Genomic DNA, 25,835 nt, shown 5'->3' with positions numbered 1-25,835 from the left:
CCTTTCTGGAGCATGTCTTTAAGAGACTGGCATGCTTCCTCAAAATGTTAGGCTTAAAGTCCCATGATGCTAAGATCTCTAGAGATCTTCCTCTCTGCCGAACCTAGTGGTATAATTGTATCACGGAGACTTGATAAGTTGACCATTGTAGTGAACTTACATATAATGGTCAAATCCCTTGCAAAACAAGTATATATGCAAGCTGCTTTTCTTCTGCTTCTTATCACTGTTTCTTCGCAAGCTTAATACTGTGTTGTCTACTACAATGCTTAATTTGCTAGCAAGTTTTTTAAGTGTTCATTTTCTTCTTTTTTTTTTTGTTTTTGTTATGGAAATATTATTTGCGGCTACTTAACCATGCATGTTGCCCCTCCATTTCTGTGCAGAGAGCAGCTCGGGTGCCGAAGAACCAGGACCAGGTATGTGCTACTTTCCATTCATTGCTTCTTTTTCTCTGCACTAATTCTGGATTACTGCATTTGAGCCCTCAGTTTGCTCCTGCAGGTCATGTTGCTTCTACCGATTTAATCATTAAGAATTGTGAGTTATTCATTGTCTGAGGCTTGTACCAGGAACAAGAGTGCTTCTTACATGTCTTATTGTGGGGCAGTTTAATGCAGTTTTTGATGGGTAAGGACTGGATCTTAAAATGTTGAATATATTTAACAAGAAGAACAAAAAAATAAATTCTATTAAAAATGCACTATTATGAAAAAAAGTATAAGGCTAGGTTTCCACACAGGTTTTTTTTCTGTCGTTTTTTGGAAAACTGCCACTGCAGTTTTTTAGCCAAAGTCAGAAGTGTATCGAAAGGGGAAAGTTATGTAGTTCTTTCCAGTCTGACCACAGTGCTCTTTGCTGACACCTCTGTCCGTGTCGGGAACTGTCAAGAACATGAGAAAATCCTGTTAGCAAGCATCTCCTGCTGTGGACAGTTCCTGACATGGACAGAGGTGTCGGCACAGAGTGCTTATGTCCATCATTTAACCCTTTAGATGCTGTAATCAATGCTGATCATGGCATTTGAAAGACAAAATAATTGGTGCACCGCTGCAGTTTGCTATTCCCAGTTGGCTAATATGGTGGTCAGAGGCCTTCTGAACTACTTTGTGTTGGCCGTATTGGATCTGCTAATGCAGTCAGCAGCAGGAGAAAAAAAGACTTCATACAGCCCTGTATACGCAGAAATAAAACATTTCTACAGAATAAAACCATTTTCGTTTACTTCTTTCCTTAAAATTCTACCCTCACCTTCCAGGCTACCCTCCTCTGAATCCCATTCTGTGTCAAAGAAATGTTATCTCACCTCTTTTTTTCTTTCCATGTAAATTTCAATCCATGCTTTATTTGAAAACAAAGGGAAGTGGATCCCATGTGATTTTCATGCGTATTCAGAACCTGAATTTACATGAAAAACCCCTCCCCAGTGTTAACAAGGCTTTACAGCACATTTATCAGAGCTCTATCCAAGTACCTGTGTGGCCAGGACAATTTCTTATTCACTGTAGGTGCAAACACAAATCCTGAGGATTTGATATAGAAAGTATCTAAGAAAATGTCCTAATATTTCATCATAAACAGAATAGAATGTATTTGCTATGAAAAGTAATACTCTTTATTTTATTTTTTTTAAACTGTAATTTTTTATTAAGATTTTTGGGATGCATTCCAAACAGATAAGATAACACAAACTAAAAGGTATGAGAACATGAGCTCAAAATAAGCCACCAGAATATAAAGCAAAACATGCTGACTAAAAAACAATTCAGAGTTCCGCTAGTAACTGCAGCACCGGGTGCCAGCAGAAGTCACCCCCCCCCCAAGGCCACAGCTGGGAAGGAGGGTGAACAATTAAGCACATATCCATCAGGTAGCATAGCTAAAATAGCATAGTGACTCACAACAAGGGAAGGGTAAGGTGGGGAAACAAACAAATGACCCACAAGACAAACAAACGACAACAGGGAGGAGGGGAAATACTGTAAGGAAAAGGAAGGGAGGAGAAGGGGAGGAGGAAATAGGAAAGAGTCAAGGTGGTTGCCTATCAGAGAAGCGATCCCAAGGCTCCCAGACTGCCGCAAAGGAGGGCATAGTGTTGTTTAAGGAAGCCGTAAGAAACTCCAAGGATCTAATTTCCCGAATCCGAAGGAGCAGGTCTGACTGAGAGGGAGGAAGGGATTTCTTCCAGCACCTGGCGATAAGGGTCTTAGCAGCTAAAACGATACTGATAAACAACTTAAAATGTTTCTTAGCCAGCATGGGGTAAGAGAGATGAAGGAGATAGACAAGTGGGTCTAGAGGAACCAGCATGAAAAGTAATACTCTTTAATGTAGGCAAATACAAGCAAAAAAAAGAATTCACAGCAAAGCTGAGTTTTGCCAGTGTTGCCAGTTGACCAAGAAGCCAACCGTCCTACTCTTTAAACTTTGTAACATACAGAGTATTGCTTTAATTCTTCCATTATTTACTGGACCTTTACATTTCTGAGAAGTACATGTGTGTGTGTCCTACCACTACTCTTATTATGCAAAGTTATCTGTGTCAGTCAGGTATTCTTGCTCTTTACACTAATAAGCTCTGGTTTTCCGTAGGGGAATGGAGTGAGGCCCTTTACCCCTTATTGAGTACACTGACAGACTGTGTGGCCATGATGAGCGATAAAGCAAAGAAAGCCATGGTCTTTTTATTAATGCAGGACAGCGCTCCAACAATCGCCCTGTGCTTGAGTCTCCAGTACCGCAGAGATGTTGTCTTCTGTCAGACGGTATGTCTAGTTTTAGTTCCAGATTTATACTATTTGCACTGCCTAGCCTATACTATATATTTATATATATTTCAGACTGTAATACAGTGGTCTTCAACCTGCAGACCTCCAGATGTTGCAAAACTACAATTCCCAGCATGCTGGGAATTGTAGTTTTGCAACATCTGGAGGTCCGCAGGTTGGAGACCACTGCTGTAATATATCGATATAGCCCTGTGTAATAAGGCCAATGATTAGCCAATGAACAACCTGATAGGTAAATAAAATATTGCTCATCGGCTGCACATCTCCCATGTAATGAGTATGTGGCTGACAAATGATTGAAGCAAAGGTTTGCATGAATGATCCTGCGATGGTTCATGAGGCCCTACCCACATGATAGTTGAGCCATGTCATGAGGCTTTTCAAATAAGCATAATCTATGAGATCAGCACCCCGAAGGCAATGTTCACACACTCATTTTATGCTTTAAAGAATGGCCGTTCTACAGACAACAAACTAAAATCATAAAGATTTAAGACCTTTTTTCACTAAATTTTTTGCATTTGAGATGCTTTTTGACACTCTTCCCCCCCATATTTTTGACAGATTTTTCTGCCTTTTGTTGAGTTACTGCAAAAGCTGTAGCCTAAAAAAATTGTCATTTGTAAATTAGGTAACACATCAAAATGCATGTTGAAATATTTGCCAAAATACAAAGGATTTTATTTTTTTTGGCCCCCAAAAAAACAACTACTCAAACTATTGAACTGTGTTGGAACTTAATTTAATTCAGTTAGGAAAATGTTTTGGCATTTGTAAAAAATATAAATTGGCCATTTTGGGGCTGTATTATGTGGTGAAGAATTGCTTTGAAAATACATAGTTTAGGCTTATTTGAGGTCCGCTTATGAAATCTGGCCAAACCACATGAGGTCTATTAGGGCCTATTACATGGGGGAGTGTATGGGCTCTACAGGATGATAATGGCCTTGTGTTTATAGGGCTAGTGATCAGTTGAAAATGAGCAAATGCTTGTTCGTCAGCCTATCGCATTCTTTTGGCATGTTTCAAAATGATCATTTGTTGGCCACACATGGCACTGTGTAATAGGACATGTGTGACCAACGAATGACAAAGATGTAAAGGGCCAAATATACAATCCCCCAGTTCCTGAAATAGGGGTTTAACTATTTGGTTGAACCTGTACAATTCTCTGAATAGTCAAATGGGCGAGAACTTATTACAAAAGGTGGGACGGGGCGAGTGTGAATAGGAGCTTCATAATGAGGCACCCCCACAACTGTTTCAGCATCCCATTATATTCTACATACTTAGATACTTCTTTATTTATTTAGCACTAACCACTAATGTCTCCTATAATCATTATATCCATGTTAATTTAACCCGTTTATCTGTTTTAGTTAACAGCCCTGATCTGTGGTTTCATTATCAAGCTGAGGAACTGTCTGAATGAAGATGGTTTTCTGCGCCAGTTATACACTATTGGCCTCTTGGCGCAGTTTGAGAGTCTTCTCAGCACTTATGGTGAGTGTTGTGCAGGACAATATTGCTTTATAGGCTACACTGCAGCTATGTCCTGATTCAATTGAATGGTATAATTGGGGCCAGGACGGAGCCCATGATTTTGAAGCCCATGACTTAAAGGAGTAGTCCAGGACTGGAAAACGTATCCCCCAATCGGATAAGTTTCATATCGTGGGGGGTCCAACTGCTGGGACCCACTGCAATCTCCCGTACAGGGCCCCGGCAGTCTGCGGGAAGGGGGCGTGTTGATCACAGCACGAAGCGGCAGCTGACATGCCCCCTCAACACAACTATGGGAGAGCCGGAACGCTGCCTTTGGCAATCTCTGGCTCTGCCATGGCGCTGTATTGAGGGGGCATGTCGGCCACCGCTTTGTATGGTGGTCAACACGCTATCTTGCCGGAGACCCGGGCCCTGTACATAAGATCGCAGGTGGTTCCAGAGGCCAGACCCCCTCGTGATCTGAAACTTATGCCCTATCCTTAGAATAGGGGATACGTTTTCGAATCCTGGACCACTCCTTTTAAGAATAAGGAGCTTACACTGTTCAACCTATGATAAGCATAGCTTCAGTAACTGAGTGTATCAAATCAATATATATAGTATTACAAGATATAGCTCTAAAATATCCAATTTTATTCTCAGGGGAAGAGCTGGCCATGTTGGAAGATATGAGTCTGGGTATCATGGATTTGAGGAATGTGACCTTCAAAGTCACGCAGGCTATATCAAACTCCTCCACTGATATGCTGCCGGTAATAACAGGAAATCGGTGAGTTAATGCATTCTGTTTTGTTTACTTTGTACTTTGTTCTTTCGAGTAAAAATGCAACATTAACAATGTGAATCATAACTGATTAAATGCAATGTAAGAGTGAGGTAATAAATTGATTGTACATTCATCCATGTCACGGGAATATCAGTGGGTATATCAGTGGATGTATATTCAGTATTACAAATTTGCTTTCTAATTGAATTTTCTAAAAAATGTTTTGGTTTTATGGTACGTTCACACGTGTATTTTCTCCTGAAGATTTGCTCTAGATTTGCTGTAGCAGATTTTGCTACCCATTGAAGTCAATGGGCATCAAAATCTGCCGCAGCAAATCTTCATCAGATCTGGAGCAAAAATATGCACATGTGAACGTACCCTTAAGTGGTAAAATTGTATCCTTAATTCGTCCTTTGAAAAAGATGTCCAGCAAAACAAAGTTTATCCCCTATCAGAAGGACCAGCTGACATGCTGGGAACAAAAAGCGCATTAGCAGAGTCGGGCCCTGTAAGGGAGAACGCAGGGGTCTGATCGCTGGGACACTTATCTTCTATCCTGCAGATAAGGGATACATTTTGTTTCACTGGACATCTTCTTTAAGAGCTTAGAGAAAAAAAGCAGCAGTTCATCTCTGCTGGAATACCCCTTTAAACCACTAGCTACACAAGCAGTTAAGAGTTATGTGTCAGAAAAATAGGGATTTATCCACTTTAAATATATGTTAAGCCATTCATTGACACATTAACCTATAAAAACAAAACAATTTAAGACTTTTAATAGACTGGTATTATGGATCCTGTTTTGAAAGGATATCGAACAGATCCATTGCTGTCTGTTTTGTTACTGATCCTTGTTGATTCTATTGATTCATAAGAAGGAAAAGAAACCTAATGTCATTGTAAAATATCCTAAATATTTTTGGATACCAGGAAGCAGTAGAGGTTGGTATGATTTGTTAATTATTTTTTAAGGGATGGATTTAATGTTCGCATCCCATTGCCGAGCGCTTTGTTTGATGCCCTTCCTCGTGAGATTCAAAGTGGAATGCTGCTAAGGGTTCAACCCGTCTTATTTAACGTTGGGATCAATGAACAACAGACACTGGCAGAAAAGTAAGCTGGAGCATGTGAACTGACAAATCTTCAGTCCAGGAGAGTTGCGATGAGATAGATATGTATATGGATGGATAGATATGTAAGTGTGTGTGTATGTTTTTTCGTGTTATATAGCAGGGATGAGGAATCTTCCTTTTTTTGCAAAGGGCCATTTTGGAGTTTATGGAATAATTTGTGGGCCGATCGAGTGGTGGGCAAAACCACTCCCACATGCGATGTCCAACAGCTGCATGATGGAACTGATGTTGCAGCGAGATGATGCATCTATTGGACATCTCGTCTGGGTGTGGTTTCGATTGCACACGATGATCGGGACAAGCACCTGCCCCTTCTTGTCCCGAACGGTATACTTCCGAGACAACAAAAAAGCGGAAGTGTTGTGCTGGAGAGCAGAACAGGTCAGAGGGAGATATATAAATCTATATGCTGCGATAAAACCTGCCCCCTGCGAGTGCTCATAGACCACAAAACAGATCCAGAGCCTGAGGCTTCCTCAGTGGTGTATGACTGAGCAGATGTACCCCAAAACACTTACTGTTTCACAGTGGGGAGGGCAGAGAGTGGAGAGGCAGGCTGAGGGGATTTTCTGACAGCAGAGGAACAGGTTGGGAGGCACAGATGAAGCTCCTATCCTGGGGCGCCATTACAGCTGTAGGCCACAACCAGGGCTCTGACGTATGGAGGGATGTGTCGTTCACAGACCCTCCTGCATGTCCACACATCACAGTCATGGTTGTGGTCTGTAACGCTTACCAGGTACTGTTGCGTACAGAGAGATCCAGGCAGGCCGCAAATAATCATGTTGCGAGCCACATGCAGCCTGATATAGAGAGTACAGTCTGTAGATACCATTTTGTGGTTTCCTTCAGGGCTCAAGTCCTGCAGCAATGTGTGGGAACTGAGTTCCTGCACTTTTTCCACAGTAGGAATACCATTCCCATTAGCAGGAGCAGCCCTTTAGTGGAAATCTTGACTTTTTTCCCCAGGATTTGACCCCTGGTTTCCTTAGACAGTTATCTAATCTGTAGATGGTGATACACATTAGACATGTTGCCTGAATCTGACAGTTTGACAATCTGATGTGTATGTGGCCTCCCAACTCTCCCAGTCAATCAACTGCCAATCCTTTTGTTCTCCGCGAGATAAGCGGCCCCTAGAAGTCTGTTTTTTCACAGACAAACATACCTCAATTCAATGATGAGTGTTAAAATTCAATAAGCTTTTATTATATCAATAAAAAAATTCCAAGACATTTAAGGATAAGGTATTCAAGAAAGTGCCATTGCAACAACTGCCCCTTGAAAAAGGTAAAACCTAAACTGCGTTGGGGTGCAGAGGAGTGGAATTTTAATTGATACAATAAAAGCTTGTTGAATTTTAATCTATTAATGTATTATTGAACAAATTTTTTTCTGTGTAAAATTACTGTTTGAGTTCCCCTTGTTAAATAGAGGACAGGTTAGACACTAGATGATAATGGAATTGAGCAATGGTGTATAATTTGTATGTGTGTCTGGTAGGACTTGTGTATTCCTCTCCCCATTCGCATTCTGGTTGGGCCAAGAGTGTATGTTCTGAACGAATGTATATGTTACTGTTGTTTTTTGCTCAAGTACTTTAAAGGAGAACTCCGGAATAGGAAAATTATCATCCATACTGCCGGCAGTAAAAAAAAAAATAAACAGGTACATACCTTCCTTCGCTCCCCCAGTGCCTCCGGTAATCGGCTCTGGCCTCCACCGCGATCCTCTTCCCTGTTGCTGATGGTCGGCGAGTCATACTGCGCTCAGCCAATCACCAGCCGCAGCGAAGTCCTGACTCGGTCGGCGATAGGCTGAGCGGCAGTGTGAGAACGCTTCAAGACACACAATTCTTTACTACACCGGCACACTGCCGCTCAGCCCATCGCTGGCCGAGTCGGGACTTCGCTGTGGCCGGTGATTGGCTGAATGCAGTATGACTCGCCGACCACCGGCAACCAGGAAGAGGATCGCGGTGGAGACCGGAGCCGGTTACTGGAGGCACCGGGGGAGCAAAGGAAGGTATGTACCTGTTTATTTTTTTACTGCCGGCAGTATGGATGAAAATTTTCCTATTCCGGAGTTCTCCTTTAATAGACAAGCTCTATAATATTTTGTTTATATTGGTCTTTTATGTACCAAGGTTTGGAGATACATCGCTGCAGGAAGTTATAAACATTGAAAGCTTGGTCCGACTTAATTCTTACTATGAGCAGTTCAAAGAAGTCTTGCCGGAAGACTGTAAGTTTCTTTTATTCTTGTAGTTTATACCAATACAATGGAAACAATAAGTGAACTTAGAAATCAGGTCAGAGAAGGTGACAGGTCATATGTAAAGACATGGGCTATGTTTCATTTCTTGAAAAAAATCTCAGGCACTTCAGGTTAGAGGATTCATTCTTTTTTCATTTATTTCAAACGTTCTGCAGTATTCGAAGCTTGTAAGATAGAAAACAGGCATACATCCATGCTAGCAGAGGTCTTAACACACTAGTTGGGAGCCATCAGGGTCTGACGCGACGTTGGAAACGTCGCGTCAGACCCTGATGGCTCCCAACTAGTGTGTTAAGACCTCTGCTAGCATGGATATATGCCTGTTTTCTATCTTACAATGCTGTTTATAGTGGAGTTGGTGGATATCCACACCTGGGCTTAAGTATGAGTCTACACATAGACTTTTTGTATCTCAAGGTGACAGGTCAGTACTGTTACAATCTACAATTCTAGACTGTTTAGAGACCTGGGAGATGTATCAAAACCTGTGCAGAGGAAGAGTGGTGCAGTTGCCCATAAAAATCAGATTGCTTCGTAATTTTTTCAGAGGCCTTTCTAAAAATGAAAGGAGCGATCTGATTGGTTGCTATGGGTAACTTTTCAACTTTTCCTCTGCACAGGTTTTGATAAATCTCTGTATTTAGAGAAGTTACCCAGCTGTCAATTCGGTCATTGGTTTCCAGAGAGAGCAACAAAGTTTTAAGGTGAGATGCCCCAGAATTATTTTCTTATAGGAAATACAAGAAATTTCTAAACCCCTTAACGGCGAAGGACGTAAATGTACGTCCTGGCGAGGTGGTACTTAACGCACCAGGACGTACATTTACGTCCCAAGCATAACCGCGGGCATTGGAGCCCGCCGATGTTGATCGCAGCCAGGGACCCGCCGGTAATGGCAGACACCCGCGATCCCGCGGATGTCCGCCATTAACCCCTCAGATGCCGTGATCAATACAGATCACGGCATCTGCAGCATCGCGGTCACTTAAATGGGTGATCGGATCGCCTGCAGCGCTGCCGCGGCGATCCGATCGTCCAGAGCGGCAGACTGAGGTCCCCTCACCTTGCTCCGCTGCCTTCCAGGAGTCTTCTGCTCTGATCTGCCTTCCCACAGACCAGAGCAGAAGATGACCGATAGCACTGAACAGGATTAGCAATCGAATGATTGGTATAAAAGTATAAAGGTCTAAAAAAAAAAGAAAATAAATAAAGTAAAAAAAGTGAAAAACCCCCTCCCCCAATAAAAACGTAAATTGTCCCATTTTCCCTATTTCTCCCCCAAAAAGTGTTAAAAAAATATTTAATACATATTTGGTATCGCCGCATGCGTAAATATCTGAACTATTAAAATAAAATGTTAATGATACCGTAGAGTGAACGGCGTGAACGTAAAAAAAAAAGTCCAATATAGCTGCTTTTATAACATTTTATTCCAAAAAAAATAATAAAAAAATGTATTAAAAGTTTTATATAAGCAAATATGGTATAAAAAAAAGTACAGATCACGGCGCAAAAAATGAGCCCTCATACCGCCGCTTATACAAAAAAATGAAAAAGTTATAGGTCTTCAAATAGGGGGATCTTAAACGTACTAATTTGGTTAAAAAGTTTGTGATTTTTTTTTAAGCGCAACAGTAATAGAAAAGTATGTTATCATGTGTATCATTTTAATCGTATTGACCCAAAGAATAAATAACACGTAATTTTTACCGTAAATTGTACGGTGTGAAAACAAAACCTTCCAAAATTAGCAAAATTGCGGTTTTCTTTTTAATTTCCCCACACAAATAGTATTTTTTGGTTGCGCCATACATTTTATGGTAAAGTGAGTGATGACATTACAACAGACAACTGATCATGCAAAAAACAAGCCCTCATACTAGTCTGTGGATGAAAATATAAAAGAGTTATGATTTTTTGAAGGCAAGGAGGAAAAATCGAAAACTTAAAAATAAAATTGTCTGCGTCCTTAAGGGGTTAAACAGACAGTTCAGGGGAGGCTACAGGTCCCATTTACCAAAATTAAATGTAGATTTACGAGAAATATATAATTTTCCTTTCTGCGTCATATTTTTTTATTACTTCTGTAATACATGAGTATCCTATGTAACCTTTAGGTGACCCTGGCCTATCATTGTATAACTGGTAAAACTGATGGAGTGTTAGTGCATAACTAACCCGCCAGGTCTTGCAGTGGGGTAGGTACTATCCCTAGAGCAGCTGCTTTGTTGTGCTTTGTATTGCAGAAGGGATTATAGTGATGTGCTGTCACAGTATGGTGGAAAATCCCATTTTAGTATTTTCCATCTGCCTTCCTTCTCAGGCTTGCTAGAATTCTAAACCCGCCCAATCTACTGCTGCTCTGGGGTTCACGGTTCACAGCTAGTGTTTGGCGAGCAGGGATTCTTGCGTGTAAAGATGAGACCACAAAGTTGTTGTTTTTTTCTCAAAGCCTGACTTCATAGGGATGTATAACCTAGATTTTTTCATTTTACTAATTTAGAGCCACATACTGTAACATATTTTTTTTTTACATTTTTATGGGGACAGCCATCTTGCCTGAGCTGTTTTTTTTACCAGCATTTAGAGAGAGCGTTAACAGCAGAACTCATGGACAAGGGCAACAATAAATAAACAGAAGCTGTCCCATTGATATGACTGGGAAAGGCTTGAAGGCATGCTCTGTGACCTTCACAGAGGTCATTCCACACAAAAGTTGGACCCTGAACTCTGAGCTTCAACTATTGTTAAGATCCTGTTTTATATATACGCTGGTGTCACCTTTTACTTTATTGTTGTGCCGATAATTTTCCAGCTGCCTCATCTTTTATCAACACAGACTGAACAGCTTAGTTTTAGGTTTTTTGGCCAAACTGAAAACTGCATGATTTTGGGATTAGTTAAAAATATAGAAAGTAAAATGGAAAACAAGAAAAAAACTACACAAATTCTTAAAAAATATATTTAACCTAAAAAACTTGATTTAAACACTAGGTCATTTTCCGAAGACACATTCCCTTTAAATAAAGACAAACAACAACAAAAAAATACACAAAATGCCAGACAATCCTTTCATAATACAGTATAAGCAGCAGGGTAGAACTCTCTAGATTTACTTATGTTTATTCTAGGCCTTCCACGGTCTCGGAGTCAAACGTGTCTCCCTGAGCTTCTCCGGTTCCTTGGACAGAATGTCCATGCAAGGAAGAACAAAAATGTTGACATCCTTTGGCAAGCTGCAGAGGTAAGTTATTTTCATAAATGAATTAATCACTGAAAACTTAGCTATGTTTGTTTTTTTGTTTTGCTATTTTTCTAATTACTTGTATTGCACTTAACGGAAACACAGTCCCACCTATTAAGGGAGAACTCCGGGATTTACATTTTTTTTTCTTCAAAACTTGCCCAGAATTCTGGCATTTAAAACAAACAAACTGGATTTTCTCTCCCGCTGCTCCCTCGGTGCCTCTGGTATCCCTCTCCCATCCTCCGCAGTAATCCTCTTCCATCTTCTTGTGGTCGATCTATCACATTGTGACTTAGCTAATCCCTGGCCGCAGTGATGTCCCACCTTGGCGGTTGATTGGCTGAGCAGTAGTGTGACATATTTGGCACCAGGAAGAAGACCGGTGCTGAGGTAATCAGGAAACAGATTTGTTGGTAGTCTCATAAACTTGCATGCAACTTCCGGCAAATAAGTCTTCTGATCGCATTAGTCTCGGATCACGTCTTGCCGCCGTATCCATCATCAGAGGTACGCTTTAAAGAGTACCTGTCATGATCTTGTTACATTTAATAATCCACCCAGTTCACTGCCCCCATCATGATAAACCACCCCCTGCCTTTATCTTTATTATTTTTAGTTTTCTACCTTGATATTTGCTCTGTATTTTCTGCTCAGTCTCAGATTCACAGACTGGGAAGGGGCGTTACCCAGCAGGCGTGACATCATCTGAAGCCATACAGGGGAGAACTTCCTCCCTCACTCTGCTACACACTGCCTAGAGCAGTTAAGTATGAGATGAGTTATGATTGGCTAAGGCTGCACACACCCCCCTCAGCGCTTCAGACAGCATTTCCCGATTTTGGACTTCCAGGCCAGCAGGGGTCCAAAGTTTGTGCAAGAGAGAGAAAACTTTTTTTTTTTTTTATAAACAAAGTACATTAGAAAGATTTTTTATTTACCATAAGGAATGCATTAGCAAAAATTCGTTTTAATGAGAGTGCCCATTTAAATTTCACAGTCTTATATATTTACCTCTGACTTGTGTTATATCACATGTTTTCTTCTATGTTTAAAGATTTGTAGGCGACTCAATGGTGTTCGATTTACAAGCTGCAAGAGTGCTAAGGACCGCACTGCTATGTCAGTGACATTGGAGCAATGTTTGATTCTGCAACATGAGCATGGAATGGCCCCACAGGTTTTTACACAAGCACTGGAGTGCATGCGCAGGTAAGCATATCCTGCTTGCTCACTGGCGCTTTTATTTCCCTTCTACAGGAACTAGGTGAGCTACAGATGTGTATTTCCCAGAAAACCCCAGGTAACTCATTTAGAGAGAAAGAAATAGCCTAAATATTTTTAATAAGTAGTGTTTAATGCAATAAAGTGTCATATGAGTCTGTTCTTAAACAGTGCTTCTAATCTGCATATAAATGAAGCTTAAAAAAGGTTGTCCCATTAAGCAAAGTTGGTGAAATCAGATGTGTTCCACAAACATATTTGTAAGGCAATGTTCACATTGCCTTTGTGGTCTGTCCCATTCTGGGTCAGTTCAGCATTTTATTTTTCTTGTGCTAAACTGCCCCAACCCAAAACCCATCCAAGCACAACTGACTCCATGGGATCCCGACGGATCCTATTGACTTGAATGGGGTCTGTCAGAGATCCACTACTAGTTTACCAGATCATGCACTTTTTTTTCTCTGCTAAACTCCTGTCGTTTTGACAGAATTGCTGAAGTATCTCCATACAGTGGAGCTCGACGACAATAGGATAGAGGTCTAAAGGAGCACAAAAATGTTCTTTTATATGTAAAATGACCTATATCTCTGTACGATTCTTATCCCCCATGGATCTGATCACTTTCTGGTTTACTCTCTGAACTGTGAACCTACTGTTGCTAGGCAACAGAGCACACACATTCACACAATTCTTTGGATAACATGCACAGTGGACACTGCCAATACTTCCAGCAGATGCAGTTGAACTGAGCATGTGTGACCACCTTAGTGGATCGTAACCAAGGGCAGCAATTTATCAAAGCAATTCAGGCACATGAGGGATTATTAAGGCTAAATCTTTAATTCAGGACATTTTCAATTATACCTTTACATTTAAAATTGTATATTTATACTCCTCTTAGTGAGCAGACCATATGCCATGATTAAGAACATATTTGTTTGAAACGTGTCGATGGACGTGGGTTTTTAACTCACTAGAGCACTTTTTTGTTGTGTGTTTTCCTTTCATCATTTTTTTAATATGATATGAATTAAAGTTACCTATTTTTAACTTTTTTTTTGGTGGAGCTGGAAGCCCTGTCTTTTCATATTGGATTACATTTAAAATGTTTAATTTCACATATTTCATCTGTTTAGACTGATTTTCCTTAATGGGACCTCCCTTTGAAGACACCAGTAAAGAGGCCTGGTCACTGGGTTTCACCAGTTAGAAAACGGTGATGGTTGGGAATGCATCTGCAGGTTGCGCTGGTTCTCTAGTCATGTCCTCTAGAACAGGATTAGGTAACCTGTTGTTTTCCAGATGTAGTTATGACTGGAAAGTGTCAGGATACCACATCTGCTCTAGACACCTCCCAGCTTTACATGTTGGGCCACCCAGGCTGTATGGTTGTTTGTCATGACTTTTCCTACCCTCACCATCTCGCCTTGTTTGTGCAGCATATCCACACCTTTGTTCTGTGCTCAGCAGCAGAGATGTTACTGTGGAATAAAAAAGAGATAGTGATTTTATCCTTTCAGTGTTTTCATTGAAGCATTGCATTGGCATCCAACCCCTGCACATCACTTGCCACAAGAAAGCATAAGATACTGGTTTGCAGCCTTTTCCCTTGTATAGTTTAGAAAAGCTGCTCAGTCTTGTTCCCTTCATAAATGTCTATGAAATGTCTTTTCTACGCAAAAATTCTTCATCCCCTCTTATCCTTTATTGTTGAGTTTTCTTATTTGACCCTTTCTTACTTACTAACACTTCACAGATACGACAGATTTATTTACACTTTCTTTTACCAGTACATAAAGAATTATTTGTTTTCTGTTACCTAAAACTTTAATTGGTTTGTAAAAGGTTAAATAAACATGGCCACTGTCTTCCAGAAACAGCACCACTCTTGATCATTGACTAGTACTGCAGAACTGCCCGACTGAAGTGAATAGAGCTCATCTGCATTAAAAGTCATGGGCAAGAGTGTCACTTTTTTCTAGACAAACGTTATGCGTTTCTAGTCCCTTACAACCCCTTTAAAGGAGTACTTCGGCGTGCACTTTTCTCATTTTATCCAGTCCGGGCTGCAAAATAAAAGAAAGCAAACTTTCTCTTACCTGCCAACGAGCCCCCGGAGCTCCGGTACAGGCGTTCGGTCCCCGGGCTGTATTCTTCTTACTTCCTGTTAGCCCGGCACGTCACACGGAGCTTCAGCCTATCACCATCTCTGCGGCCAGTGATAGGCTGAAGCTCCATGTGACGTGCCGGGCTAACAGGAAGTAAGAAGAATACAGCCCGGGGACCGAACACTTGTACCGGAGCTCCGGGGGCTCGTCGGCAGGTAAGAGAAAGTTTGTTTTCTTTTATTTTGCAGCCCGGATGGGATATAATGAGAAAAGTGCGCGCCGGACTACTCCTTTAAGTATAACATATAATGCTTTTAGTGTGAAGAAATATAAATAGGATATATACATTAGATATATGGCTGCACTATGAATTAAAATAGCCATAATATGCATTGAAACCTCTCCAAAAACCTCTTTGAGAGGACCACTTTTACAATACCAAAAAGCACAGACTGCTGTACTTTCCGACACAAAGGCATATGAGGAAAAAATACTGTAATCATCTTTTTTTTTGTTAATACAATGGAACCCTACTGGAAATCTTTGCCTATACAGGGGTCTATGTCAGAGCCTTATAGCCCCAATGGAAGAAAAAAATCTGTTGCCACATCGGTTGCTAATGTCATTTTTTGAGCAATGGAGGCAGTCCCAGGGTATGGGCAATGCTCCACTCGCTCCGGCCCGAACCCTTTATAAATATGCACCCTAGCTTCACTCTGAGTGATATTGGGCCAGAGCGGGCAAGAAGCATTGCTCAAAAGACTGAAGACTGTATCCATTGCTCAGAAAATGAAATGAGCATATTTGAATACATACCGATTGCTCAGGAACAGATTTTTTTCCAGGTAAAGTGCACTTTAAACAGCATTACCTACACTATTAACCTATATATTCAGGTTGGTGCAGGTGATGCTGCTGTAAGGTTCCCTTTAGAGGAGTTGTCTGGGGAAAAATTCTCTATAAAGCTAGGGGGGGGGGGGGGTGTAATAAACAGTGCTCTATTCCCCTCCTCTGTTCCCCCACAGCTTCTTCCCAGTCCCCCACTGGTCGCTGCTTCTTCCTGGTTCCTGTGAACCAGCAGGGGACCAGGAATATCAGCACGGCAGGTCTGGGGCTCTGGAGGAGGTAAGTAGAGAATGTTTATTACATTTGCCATTCATTTGAAATCTTCCAGTATTTCTGTAAAATACTGTATATACTCGAGTATAAGCCGACCCAAATATAAGCCGAGGCCCCTAATTTCACCCCAAAAACCCAGGAAAAGTTATTGACTCGACTATAAGCCTAGGGTGGGGAAATAAATCATCCCCCCCCCCCCGTCATCATCCAGACCCCCGTCATCATCCCCCCCCCCCCCCCCCATCATCACCGCCTGTCAATCCCTTCTCAGTGGTCTTCAACCTGTGGACCTCCAGATGTGGTAAAACTACAACTCACAGCATACCCGGGAATGCTGGGAGTTGTAGTTTTGAAACATCTGGAGGTCCGCAGGTTGAAGACCACTGTGGCCTTCGTCATCATCCAGACCCCCCTTTAGTTTTCTACTCACCTCCCCTCGGCGGGACGTTAGGGTGAGCTGCTCCGGGCCATCTATGCTGCAGAGACTGTCCGGTGGGGAGGGCTAGTAGTTCCGGGCTGTCCATCTTCACTGGGAGGCCCTCTTCTCCGCTCCAGGCCCCGGAGTAGTGATGTTGCCTTGACGACAACACGCGCGTCATGTCCGTGCGCATGAACGTCCTTGCGCGGTGGCGTCAATGCAATATCACTAGTCCGGGGCCGGAGCGGAGAAGAGGGCCTCCCGGTGAAGATGGACAGCCCGGAACGACTAACCCTCCCCACCGGACGGTCCCTGCAGCATAGATAGCCCGGAGCAGCTCACCCTTCCTTCCCACCGAGGGGAGGTGAGTAGAAAACTAAAGGGGGGTCTGGATGATGACGAAGGCCGCAGTGGTCTTCAACCTGCGGACCTCCAGATGTTTCAAAACTACAACTCCCAGCATGCTGGGAGTTGTAGTTTTGCAACATCCGGAGTTCCGCAGGTTGAAGACCACTGAGAAGGCATTGACAGGCCAGAAAGTTTTTTGTTCACTCGAGTATAAGTGCTGAAAAACTCGGCTTATACTAGAGTATATTCGGTACATGAGACTTTGATCAATCACAAAACCCCATGGCAATGTTCATACAAATGATCCTGTCAGTAAGGAAAAAGACAAATTATAGTGAACTTGTTCAGGCGGAGTTTGGCTGATGCCATAAACATTTTTTTCTGCCATCTATAACAAAAACAATCTGACTTGGTTGAGCACATGTTCGGCAGGTAAAGTATGGCCGTCTGAATAGTGGGAATATTTAAAGAGGACCTATGGCATCTTCCAAAAACTCCAGATGTCAGTATCCACTTATAGCCACTTCTGTACTGATTGTGGTGATTTTTTTTGGTCTAGCGGATCCACCCAGTTTTTATTAGTCTGTGCCGTTTCTTTCTGTGGTGACCTCTATGTTGACAATATGTAGATGTTGACATCTGGAGTTTTTATATGACCCCCCCTTTAAAATGGTATCTCATGAAGACTTCCATATTGCCTACTACGGCTTATAGACATCATAGAGGTAGGACCCCTTTCTGTCACTGAATGGAGCCACCTTGTGAATTATAGGACTGTATACAGTGGTCCTCCGCTTATTATAATAATTGGTTCCAGGATAAACATTGTATGTTGAAACCATTGTATATTGAGACCGGAACTCTTTAGAAACCTGGTGATTTAAAAGTCTCAAATGTCCCAAAATGAGAAAAAAATTAAGATGAACAAGATATGTTAATTTGAGATAATATGGAGCCATCCTTACCTGATGTCTATGAGTGCAGCTAGTCCTGGAACAGTTAAGAGTAGTACAGTACCGCACTATACCGTAGGGAGACGCTACCAGACAGCAAGTCAGTGCATGCACTTCAATAATACAGAGGTTTTACAAGTAAAATGCCCATTCTGATTGGTGAGATATTCCAGATATTCGCACAATCCAGACGAATTCTGGCATTGTATGTGGAGTCTAGTTTCAAGTTACAATGGTCCAGGAAAGACCATCATATGTTGAAAATATTTAACCCTGAGACCACTGTATAATGTTTTGCGGAACAAAACTGAATCCCCTTAGATGACAAAAAGGAGTCTATTTGGGTTTTATCATTCTAGTGAAGAGTTGGCTTGAGGTAGATACTGGATTAGACTGGTGTTCTTGTACTTTGACTCATAATTTAACCTTCATATCCAGGATAGACAGTTCTTGCTAGATACTGTAGACAGTAGACAATTTTTATACATCCATGTATAAACAGTGGCGGTATTTTTGACCATGACATGCATCTCATGTTGAATAGCTAGTAATTCACTAACAGGAGCCATTTTGTCTTCTATGCTCTTTTATTGATCCAATAATTCCCCCCCCCCCCCCCCCCACATACATAGAATTTCACCAGGGCATGATCATGATATTAAGGTCTCTGCCATCTGTAGTCTCTTCTATTATTCGTTTGATATTCTCCCAGAAGATCACATGCGTTGCGCGGCTTTTATCAAGCAATTATTAACTTCCGGAGGTAATATCTCCAGAAAATGACATTTTTATAATAATGAGCAACCTCGAACACCTGAATACAACGCAGTCAGACAATGCAATCTGGCAACTTTAACATTTATTTCTTGGAAATTGAAAGGGTCAAATCCTGTACTGGTTTGTTATGGTCTGTTTGCATCTCAGATGGCCACAGCTTAGCAGCATGTTGATGCATGGCAGCATGGACAAGTGGCTCTCTGCACCAAAACCAAATTAGAAATCTGCCAGTCTTTTTTTCTTTTCTTCTTCACTTGTCTTACAATGCATTCTTATGATTTCTCTTTTGTTCTCTCTTTTCTCTTTACTCCACTTTGCTGCTTTTGGTTTACTTACACTGTCATTCTATGTTTGTTTCCAATGGTCGGTGACTTTGATGCATTTCTTACTTTTTCCTGCTTTGATTTGCCTTCTTTTGCTTTATTTTTTATATTACCATATTTGTATGTTCTTTAATTTATTTATATTTTATACTTGTCTGTTTGTTTTGCCCATAATGGTTTTCTTTGCACTCCAAAAATGTCCTCTTCACAGCATTGGAACTCGAGAACTAGTCACCCAGAAGAACTTGAGTGGCTTGGTTCCGATCCGAGATTTAAGGCTGGACCCCAGCCTCCTCTACTCTATCCCATTGTTAGCCTTCAGCCCAAATTTGCTTATAGTGTGGCTGTTCCTCAGTATTGCATACTTGGTTTCCAGATTTCGTTGCAAATGAAGACGAGGCGGAAACATTTATGCCTGGAAACACACAGTCCTGCGGAGACAATTTCTCACACTATTGACTGAGCTATGTCCTATATTATGCCTTACAGTTTTCATTTTACATTGGGAACTTTTCTAAATCTGGGGCAGTTCATTTGTACTGGGCAGGCCATGCTTGTACATAGATATTCACATTCTGCTTACAACTTACCTCATGTCCTTGATGCTGCTTTGTACCTATAGTACCGTACATACAAATGGCACTATGTAGCTTATCTACCAACCTTCAGTATTCTATTGAATTTTATACTATTCATGCTGTTTTCATGACATACTTTATAAGATATAAGTATCCAACATTCCCTTCTTCATTGGCCAGCCATAGTTGCTGGTCTTACCTAAATATCATGTTTTGGCAGCATGGTGGTAGCTGCATATTTGCTTTCCCAATTGGTTGATCAATATATAGTTTGACAACTTTTCAGATGCATGCACTTTTAAAATCTATATTTTTATGTATATTTTTGAAGCAAGAAAAAAAAAAAAAACAATCTTCCTCACCTGCTGCCCATTGTGCTTCCATGTTTAAATAGTATATAGACATAGTCTTGCAATATAGCTCATGCACCTTCTATATTTTTCATTACTCCAGACACCTGTGCTTTTTGGAAGTAATATGGATGTCTAAGGCCATAGTTAGCTCCAGAGAAGTGCCTTTTGCACAGAACTGCCCAATATCAAGTTTGCATTTGAATTATTTAATATTCTATGCCTCCATTTAGTTTTTTTATAATGGTCCTGTAGTAACCATTTTTACTATTGCATTCTACTGTGTGTAACATTAAGCATGCATTATTTTATTCTGTTTATGACTTTGTATTCCACATGTTAGACCAGATCTGTTCGTGCAATCGGTTATACAGAGCTAGGTGTTAGTTTATGGAAACCATTCGTTACTCACATGGGATTGGATGTTGTTTTACGGCCATGTATTTGTATTGTTTAATATTCCATCCCATCATCTTTAGCTTTACTCCAGATTTATCAGGCTTTTATCTTTGATATTATGGAAGAAATGAAAACTTGTATGTTATTTGTCTTCACAAGGTGGAAAGACTGCAGAAAATGTATAGGGTTCTGTACGTTGCAAACATGGAGTAATGAAAGGGCAAGGGGGTAAAATGGCATAGGGGTACTCATTTTAAAAGCTGGGACAAAATGTTTTGCGAAAGCTGGTGGGATGGGACACACATGGAGTGGTCAGGGGTGGAACAGACACCTTGGTGTGGGTGGTAATGGTCAGAAATCCTTTTAAATGAATGAAAGCAAAGCTTGTGTTTGCTCAATGCCCATCAGTCCAATTTCTGCTTCACTTGTATTCTGTGTATTTCTGACTTTTTAGTATTATGCAACATATTCTTCATGTTATTATTTATTAAACAAGTGTAGACATTAGTAGTTTTTAGTGAGAAAGATAAAGGACTTGCCAAGACCTTTATGATGTGATAATAATTATGCCATTCGCAAGTTATGGCTACGTACATATCATAGACCTAAGCTTGAAGAGATAGCGCCACGGTATTCTAGCTTATTACTTATATATGCTTATTGAACATCTTTACTATGCTTTACTTTAAATATGAAAAAATTGTAGAACTTACACTTGAATAAGTGAATTAAAATCCAATTTTTATTGTATCCAGGTTGTTAATATATAACATGGAGCTCTGCAGACAGGTTCTGCCAATGTAAACAAATGGAGCTTAGGGTTCAATAATATTTCACCACTGTGCACTATATATATTCAGTATATGCATTGTCACTATATCTCAAAGGATTATAATATCTGATACAGCACTACAATTATTTCATGCAGTTTCTAACTGTTGGTGCAACCGACATGTCGGAACGCACTCCTGTACATTACAGTCAGCTACCTCAACCTTCGACAGTTTCTACATATCATTAAGGTGCATGCATACATAAAGTGCTAAGTTTTTCCCCACCCATTGTATCTGGACCACACCGCTCCACTACCCCAACAGCTGCTGTTTCGTCGCCTTTCTTAGCGGTGGGGTCCAGATACAATGGGTGAGGACAATCTTAGCACTTTATGTATACATGCACCTTAATGATATGTAGAAACTGTGGCAGGTTGAGGTACCATGTTATATATTGAGCTTCATGTTATATTCTAACTATGTGGATACAATAAAAATTGGATTTTATTACACTTCAAGTGTAAGCTCTACAATTCTTTCAGTGTACAATGTGTGTAGGTAGAGTACTTAGTACTCAGATTGAGGCCTGGGGGGACATATTCACTTCAGTGTGAGGTTAATATATGATAATGGCAAATGTCATAGAGGACTTTATTGTTTATATAGATATATAAGACTTGGACTAACTTGAAGGTAGTGTTTGTAGTTGTAAAACAAAAGTGTTCTTAAAAGGGATTGGCTCATGAGGAAAACCCTTGTCCAAAGATGGTGGTCTCCATTAAAACACCCCCCTCTTCTTCATGAGTCAGAATGGAGAGCTGCTCTGTAAGGCTAGGTTTACATTGCTGTTGTGCTCCGTCCTGTTCTGGGTCCGTTAGGCTCTTTCTTTTGCACCGAACGTCCCTAAAACGTGTCGGAGCATGACTGACTCCACCAGGTCCCAACAGATCCAATTGACTTGAATGGGGTCCTTTGGGAATTTGGTAGCTTACTAGAGTGTAGTAATATAGAAAATAGTGCGTGCTAAACTCCAGTTGTTACGACAGACTTGCCAATGGAGCTCCATATAGCAGAGCCCTACAGCAATGTGAACCTAGCCTAAGACTCCTGTTGTCCATGTTTTAAAATGGATGAACAATGATCACAGTAGCTTCTTTTTGAAATGGTTGTCTCAGGTGAGATTGTATATAATGAAAGATGGAGGTTAAGGGGCGGTACTATGTGGAACTGTCTCCTGTTAATCAGAATAAAGGTGAAGAAAATCTGCTTTGATAGGCCTGGGACATTACGTTGATGCATTTTGTTAACTAGTGAACAGGAACCTGCATATTAAAAAAAAAAAGTTAGATAGTATAATGTAAGGTTACACTATTGGTCTGCCACGTTTGTTTGTGGGTGTATTTTTTGGGTTAAATTTTGATGAAAGCTTGGGACAATCTCAAAGTTGATAAAATTAGAGGCATGGCTGTAAGTTGTAACTCACTAACTGTGTACATTATGTTATTGTGGATTAGGGTACGTTTTCTGCCAATGAAAGGAAGAGTGACTTATGTTTTTGTTTTCCATTTATTCTGAATGCCTCCAAGTTTGCACCTTTACAGAAAATATGATTTAATCCTTTTTTTCTGTTCTGTACATAGCTGCTATAGCCTAGTTTCTGTCATGCTTTACATCTCAACACAAAATATAATAAAATACACTTTTTTATTCCACCAGGACTGAGCTGCTGGATATGTTAACCTGCACATTCCACTCCCTTAGCATGTATCCTCGAACACCCATTTATTCTGCTGCACTTGCTACTGCTTTCGACCATGCTTTTCATTTGTTATTTGTGCAGGTTTTATTTTCTTTTGTTGTGCCTGTTTTGTCTTTTGTTTTTTCATAGTGAGGGATGTCGTCGAGAAAACACCATGAAGAATGTTGGATGTCGCAAATACGCCTTTAACAGTCTCCAGCTGAAAGCATTTCCAAAGCATTACAGGCCTCCTGAAGGGACCTACGGAAAAGTGGAAACTTAGCTTCTGCCGTTGGAAGTTCCTCTTGCAATATCTGTAGATTTGCGTTACTTTATGTATATAATGAAAAATTCGTTCCTTGATGGTTTCTGGAGACACCGATTATGTAAACAGAGCATGCACAAGAAGATCATTTTGCATAATGTGTTAGGCTCACCTCTACCTACAAGGCTACTTAAAGCATTCTAAACCTCCTAGTGATCTTCAGGACAGACTGGTGGAGTAGTATAGTTACGTCCATTATCTGAAAAGGTGTCCCATGGTCCCACTATTACCCCTTTGGGTTCCTTTATAGAAAAATGTGACTGTTTTAGTGTGTTGGGCTGCAGATTTCATAGGCAAAACTGAGTTTTAATGTGTTCAAGCAGTTGATCTGAAATGTAATAACCGTTTTGACATGTAGACTGTAATATAAAAGGGATGTAAACCAGTTCCTTTGAGTATAAACATGTTCAGAAAAAAAACAAAAAAAAGAATGTGAGCTTTGTGATATCTGCTCATACTTTCCTTTTGTCTGTTTAGAAGATAAACAGTAAAGAAGAGTCCCTATTAGAGATGAGGAACTTACAGTAAATTTGATTCGTCACAAACTTCTCAGCTCGGCAGTTGATGACTTTTCCTGTGTAAATTAGTTCAGCCTTCAGGTGCTCCGGTGGGCTGGAAAAGGTGGATACATTCCTAGGAAAGAGTCTCCTAGGACTGTATCCACCTTTTCCAGCCCACCGGAGCACCGGAAAGCTGAACTAATTTATGCAGGAAAAGTCATCAACTGCCGAGCCGAGAAGTTTGTGACGAATCGAATTTACTGTAAGTTCGCTCATCTCTAGTCCCTATCACCCACCAATACATTTTTTTCAATATTAAAATTCAGCTGGTTAGAATATTTTACCATCAATAAATGCAGGTCCTTGACCTTATGAAGTTCCTTTTACTTTGTATAAGCTTATCTTGTATCATAAAATAATTTCGGTTATTGTTACTCAGCAATGATACTTGGAACATGTGAACACCCTCGAAGCTGTTTAATCCCTGGTAAAACCTCAGATTAAACATTTGGCTATTTTTCTAAATAAATAGATTATCATACGTCCAGAACCCCAGGGATTCTAGTTCAACGCCAATCTATCCAGTTGTTTTTCTAGTTTCATATCATTAAGTGTACAGTTTATAATGAAATTAATTCTATGAGTTACTGCATGTGTATACTTGCTGCATATAGTTAGAGGTGCCTGTGATCACGATCATATTCCGGCCTTAATACGTTTTTTTTCCATCTACCTCTTGCATCCTACTTGCCTCCATTCCCCATCTCACAATATAACCTCAGAAACATGCAACATCTAAGCTCAGAGTTTAGTTTACAATATATGATCCGTCCATTAGTACCCTGTAGGTTTCTCCTGAATTCAAAGTCCAAGTTGGAAATATGAACATTGAGTTATTTGCACCTCTAGTTAATGCTTTAATATTCTTGAAGCATCCAGAAGTTTTTTTACTATCTGCCTAAGATAGCCTAAATACCAACGCCTACTATAGATATAAAAAATGCTTAGAGAGAAGAGTGCCTTTATATATTGTGGCTTCCTTTTAATATAAATTTACATTTATCTTATTTTATTAGAGCTACTTTTTGTTTTTGAACAGTAAGTTATTATATGAAAACAAATGCTTAAACTACTTTATTTTAACTGTCTAAAATACCAGAATCCCTGATGGAAACTTAAAGGGGTACTGCTCCCCTAGATAAGATGTGTGATTGCGGGGCTCCCGCCGCTGGGGACCCCCGCGATCTCCCTGCTTCACCCGGCATTTGTTTACAGCGTCGGGTGCAGCTCCGGAGGCTTGTGAAGTCACGGCCACGCCCCCTCAATGCAAGTCTATGGGAGGGGCATCATGCCCCCTCCCATAGACTTGCATTGAGGGGGCGTGGTCGTGATGTCACGAGCGGGGCATGGCCGTCATGGTTTGAGCCTCTGCCCGGCATCACCAGTCATCCAGCATGGAGCGAAGTTGGCGCCGTCCTCCGGATGTCTGGGGTGCCGCAGCCGAGATTAGACATCTTATCCCCTATCCTTTAGATAGGGGATAAGATGTCTAGGGGCGGAGATGTGAACAATTTATATGAATATCAAATGTTTACATAAGGTATATTGTGGATCTGTACTGGTCTGTCAAAATCTATTTGATGGTTCAGTTATGATCTGTTAGGATAGGCTGTTGTCTATCAGCTTTCATATAGCTGGAGTTTTCTCGATTTCCTATCGGGTTGGATAGAGAAGCATGCTATTCTATTATGACCTTTAAAAGACGCCTGAAGTCAAAGAATGCAAGTTGTAAATGACATTATGTGCATAGCCAATATGAATATAAAGTACAGATAACTCCCATTACTCATAACAAGTGGGCACAGTCGAAAGTAAACTAATTTATGCTATACATTAGATTATATATTTATGACTGGACGTAACATAGAAGTATATTGAATGCTATAAAAGGTTAGCTTTCAGCTGGACAGAAGTGATTACCAGACTAAAACTAAGGACTTATTTCAAGGGAGACGTCTATACCAAAATGAACTTTTGTATCTTGGATAATATGAGCCTGAGTTGAGTCACTGTTGATTTTTTTTTTTTTTAATATAATGATATAAATAGTGTATTATATTAACTGTTGTAAATAGGTTGAAAATCGCAGATTAAGGATGGGTTTACACAGAGTAAAATAAAATA

At 40.6% G+C, this 25,835-nt stretch overlaps 1 protein-coding gene across 8 annotated transcripts in view; it reads left to right on the top strand.

Annotated features, from left to right (window-relative positions):
• INPP4A (inositol polyphosphate-4-phosphatase type I A) overlaps nt 1–23,720 on the top strand; it is a 105,647-nt gene extending 81,927 nt beyond the window's left edge. For 2 of the 8 annotated variants that reach the window (XM_056555933.1, XM_056555930.1), the window contains 9 exons: nt 387–419; nt 2,593–2,765; nt 4,169–4,292; nt 4,938–5,064; nt 6,037–6,177; nt 8,344–8,441; nt 11,606–11,718; nt 12,776–12,930; nt 22,977–23,720. In XM_056555933.1, coding sequence (XP_056411908.1) covers nt 387–419; nt 2,593–2,765; nt 4,169–4,292; nt 4,938–5,064; nt 6,037–6,177; nt 8,344–8,441; nt 11,606–11,718; nt 12,776–12,930; nt 22,977–23,109 — 1,097 coding nt within the window. In that variant the 3' untranslated portion in view covers nt 23,110–23,720. Of the gene's footprint in view, nt 1–386; nt 420–2,592; nt 2,766–4,168; nt 4,293–4,937; nt 5,065–6,036; nt 6,178–8,343; nt 8,442–11,605; nt 11,719–12,775; nt 12,931–19,199; nt 21,336–22,976 lie in introns of those variants that run through there. The other 6 variants (XM_056555928.1, XM_056555927.1, XM_056555935.1 and 3 more) reach the window with 4 other exon arrangements.
• Nucleotides 23,721–25,835: the final 2,115 nt, after the last annotated feature.

This window comes from Hyla sarda, chromosome 2, assembly GCF_029499605.1.
Source record: "Hyla sarda isolate aHylSar1 chromosome 2, aHylSar1.hap1, whole genome shotgun sequence".
Taxonomy (NCBI): Eukaryota; Metazoa; Chordata; class Amphibia; order Anura; family Hylidae; genus Hyla; species Hyla sarda.
Note: the sequence above shows the minus strand (reverse complement) of the source record. Positions and strands in the feature narration are given on the sequence as shown.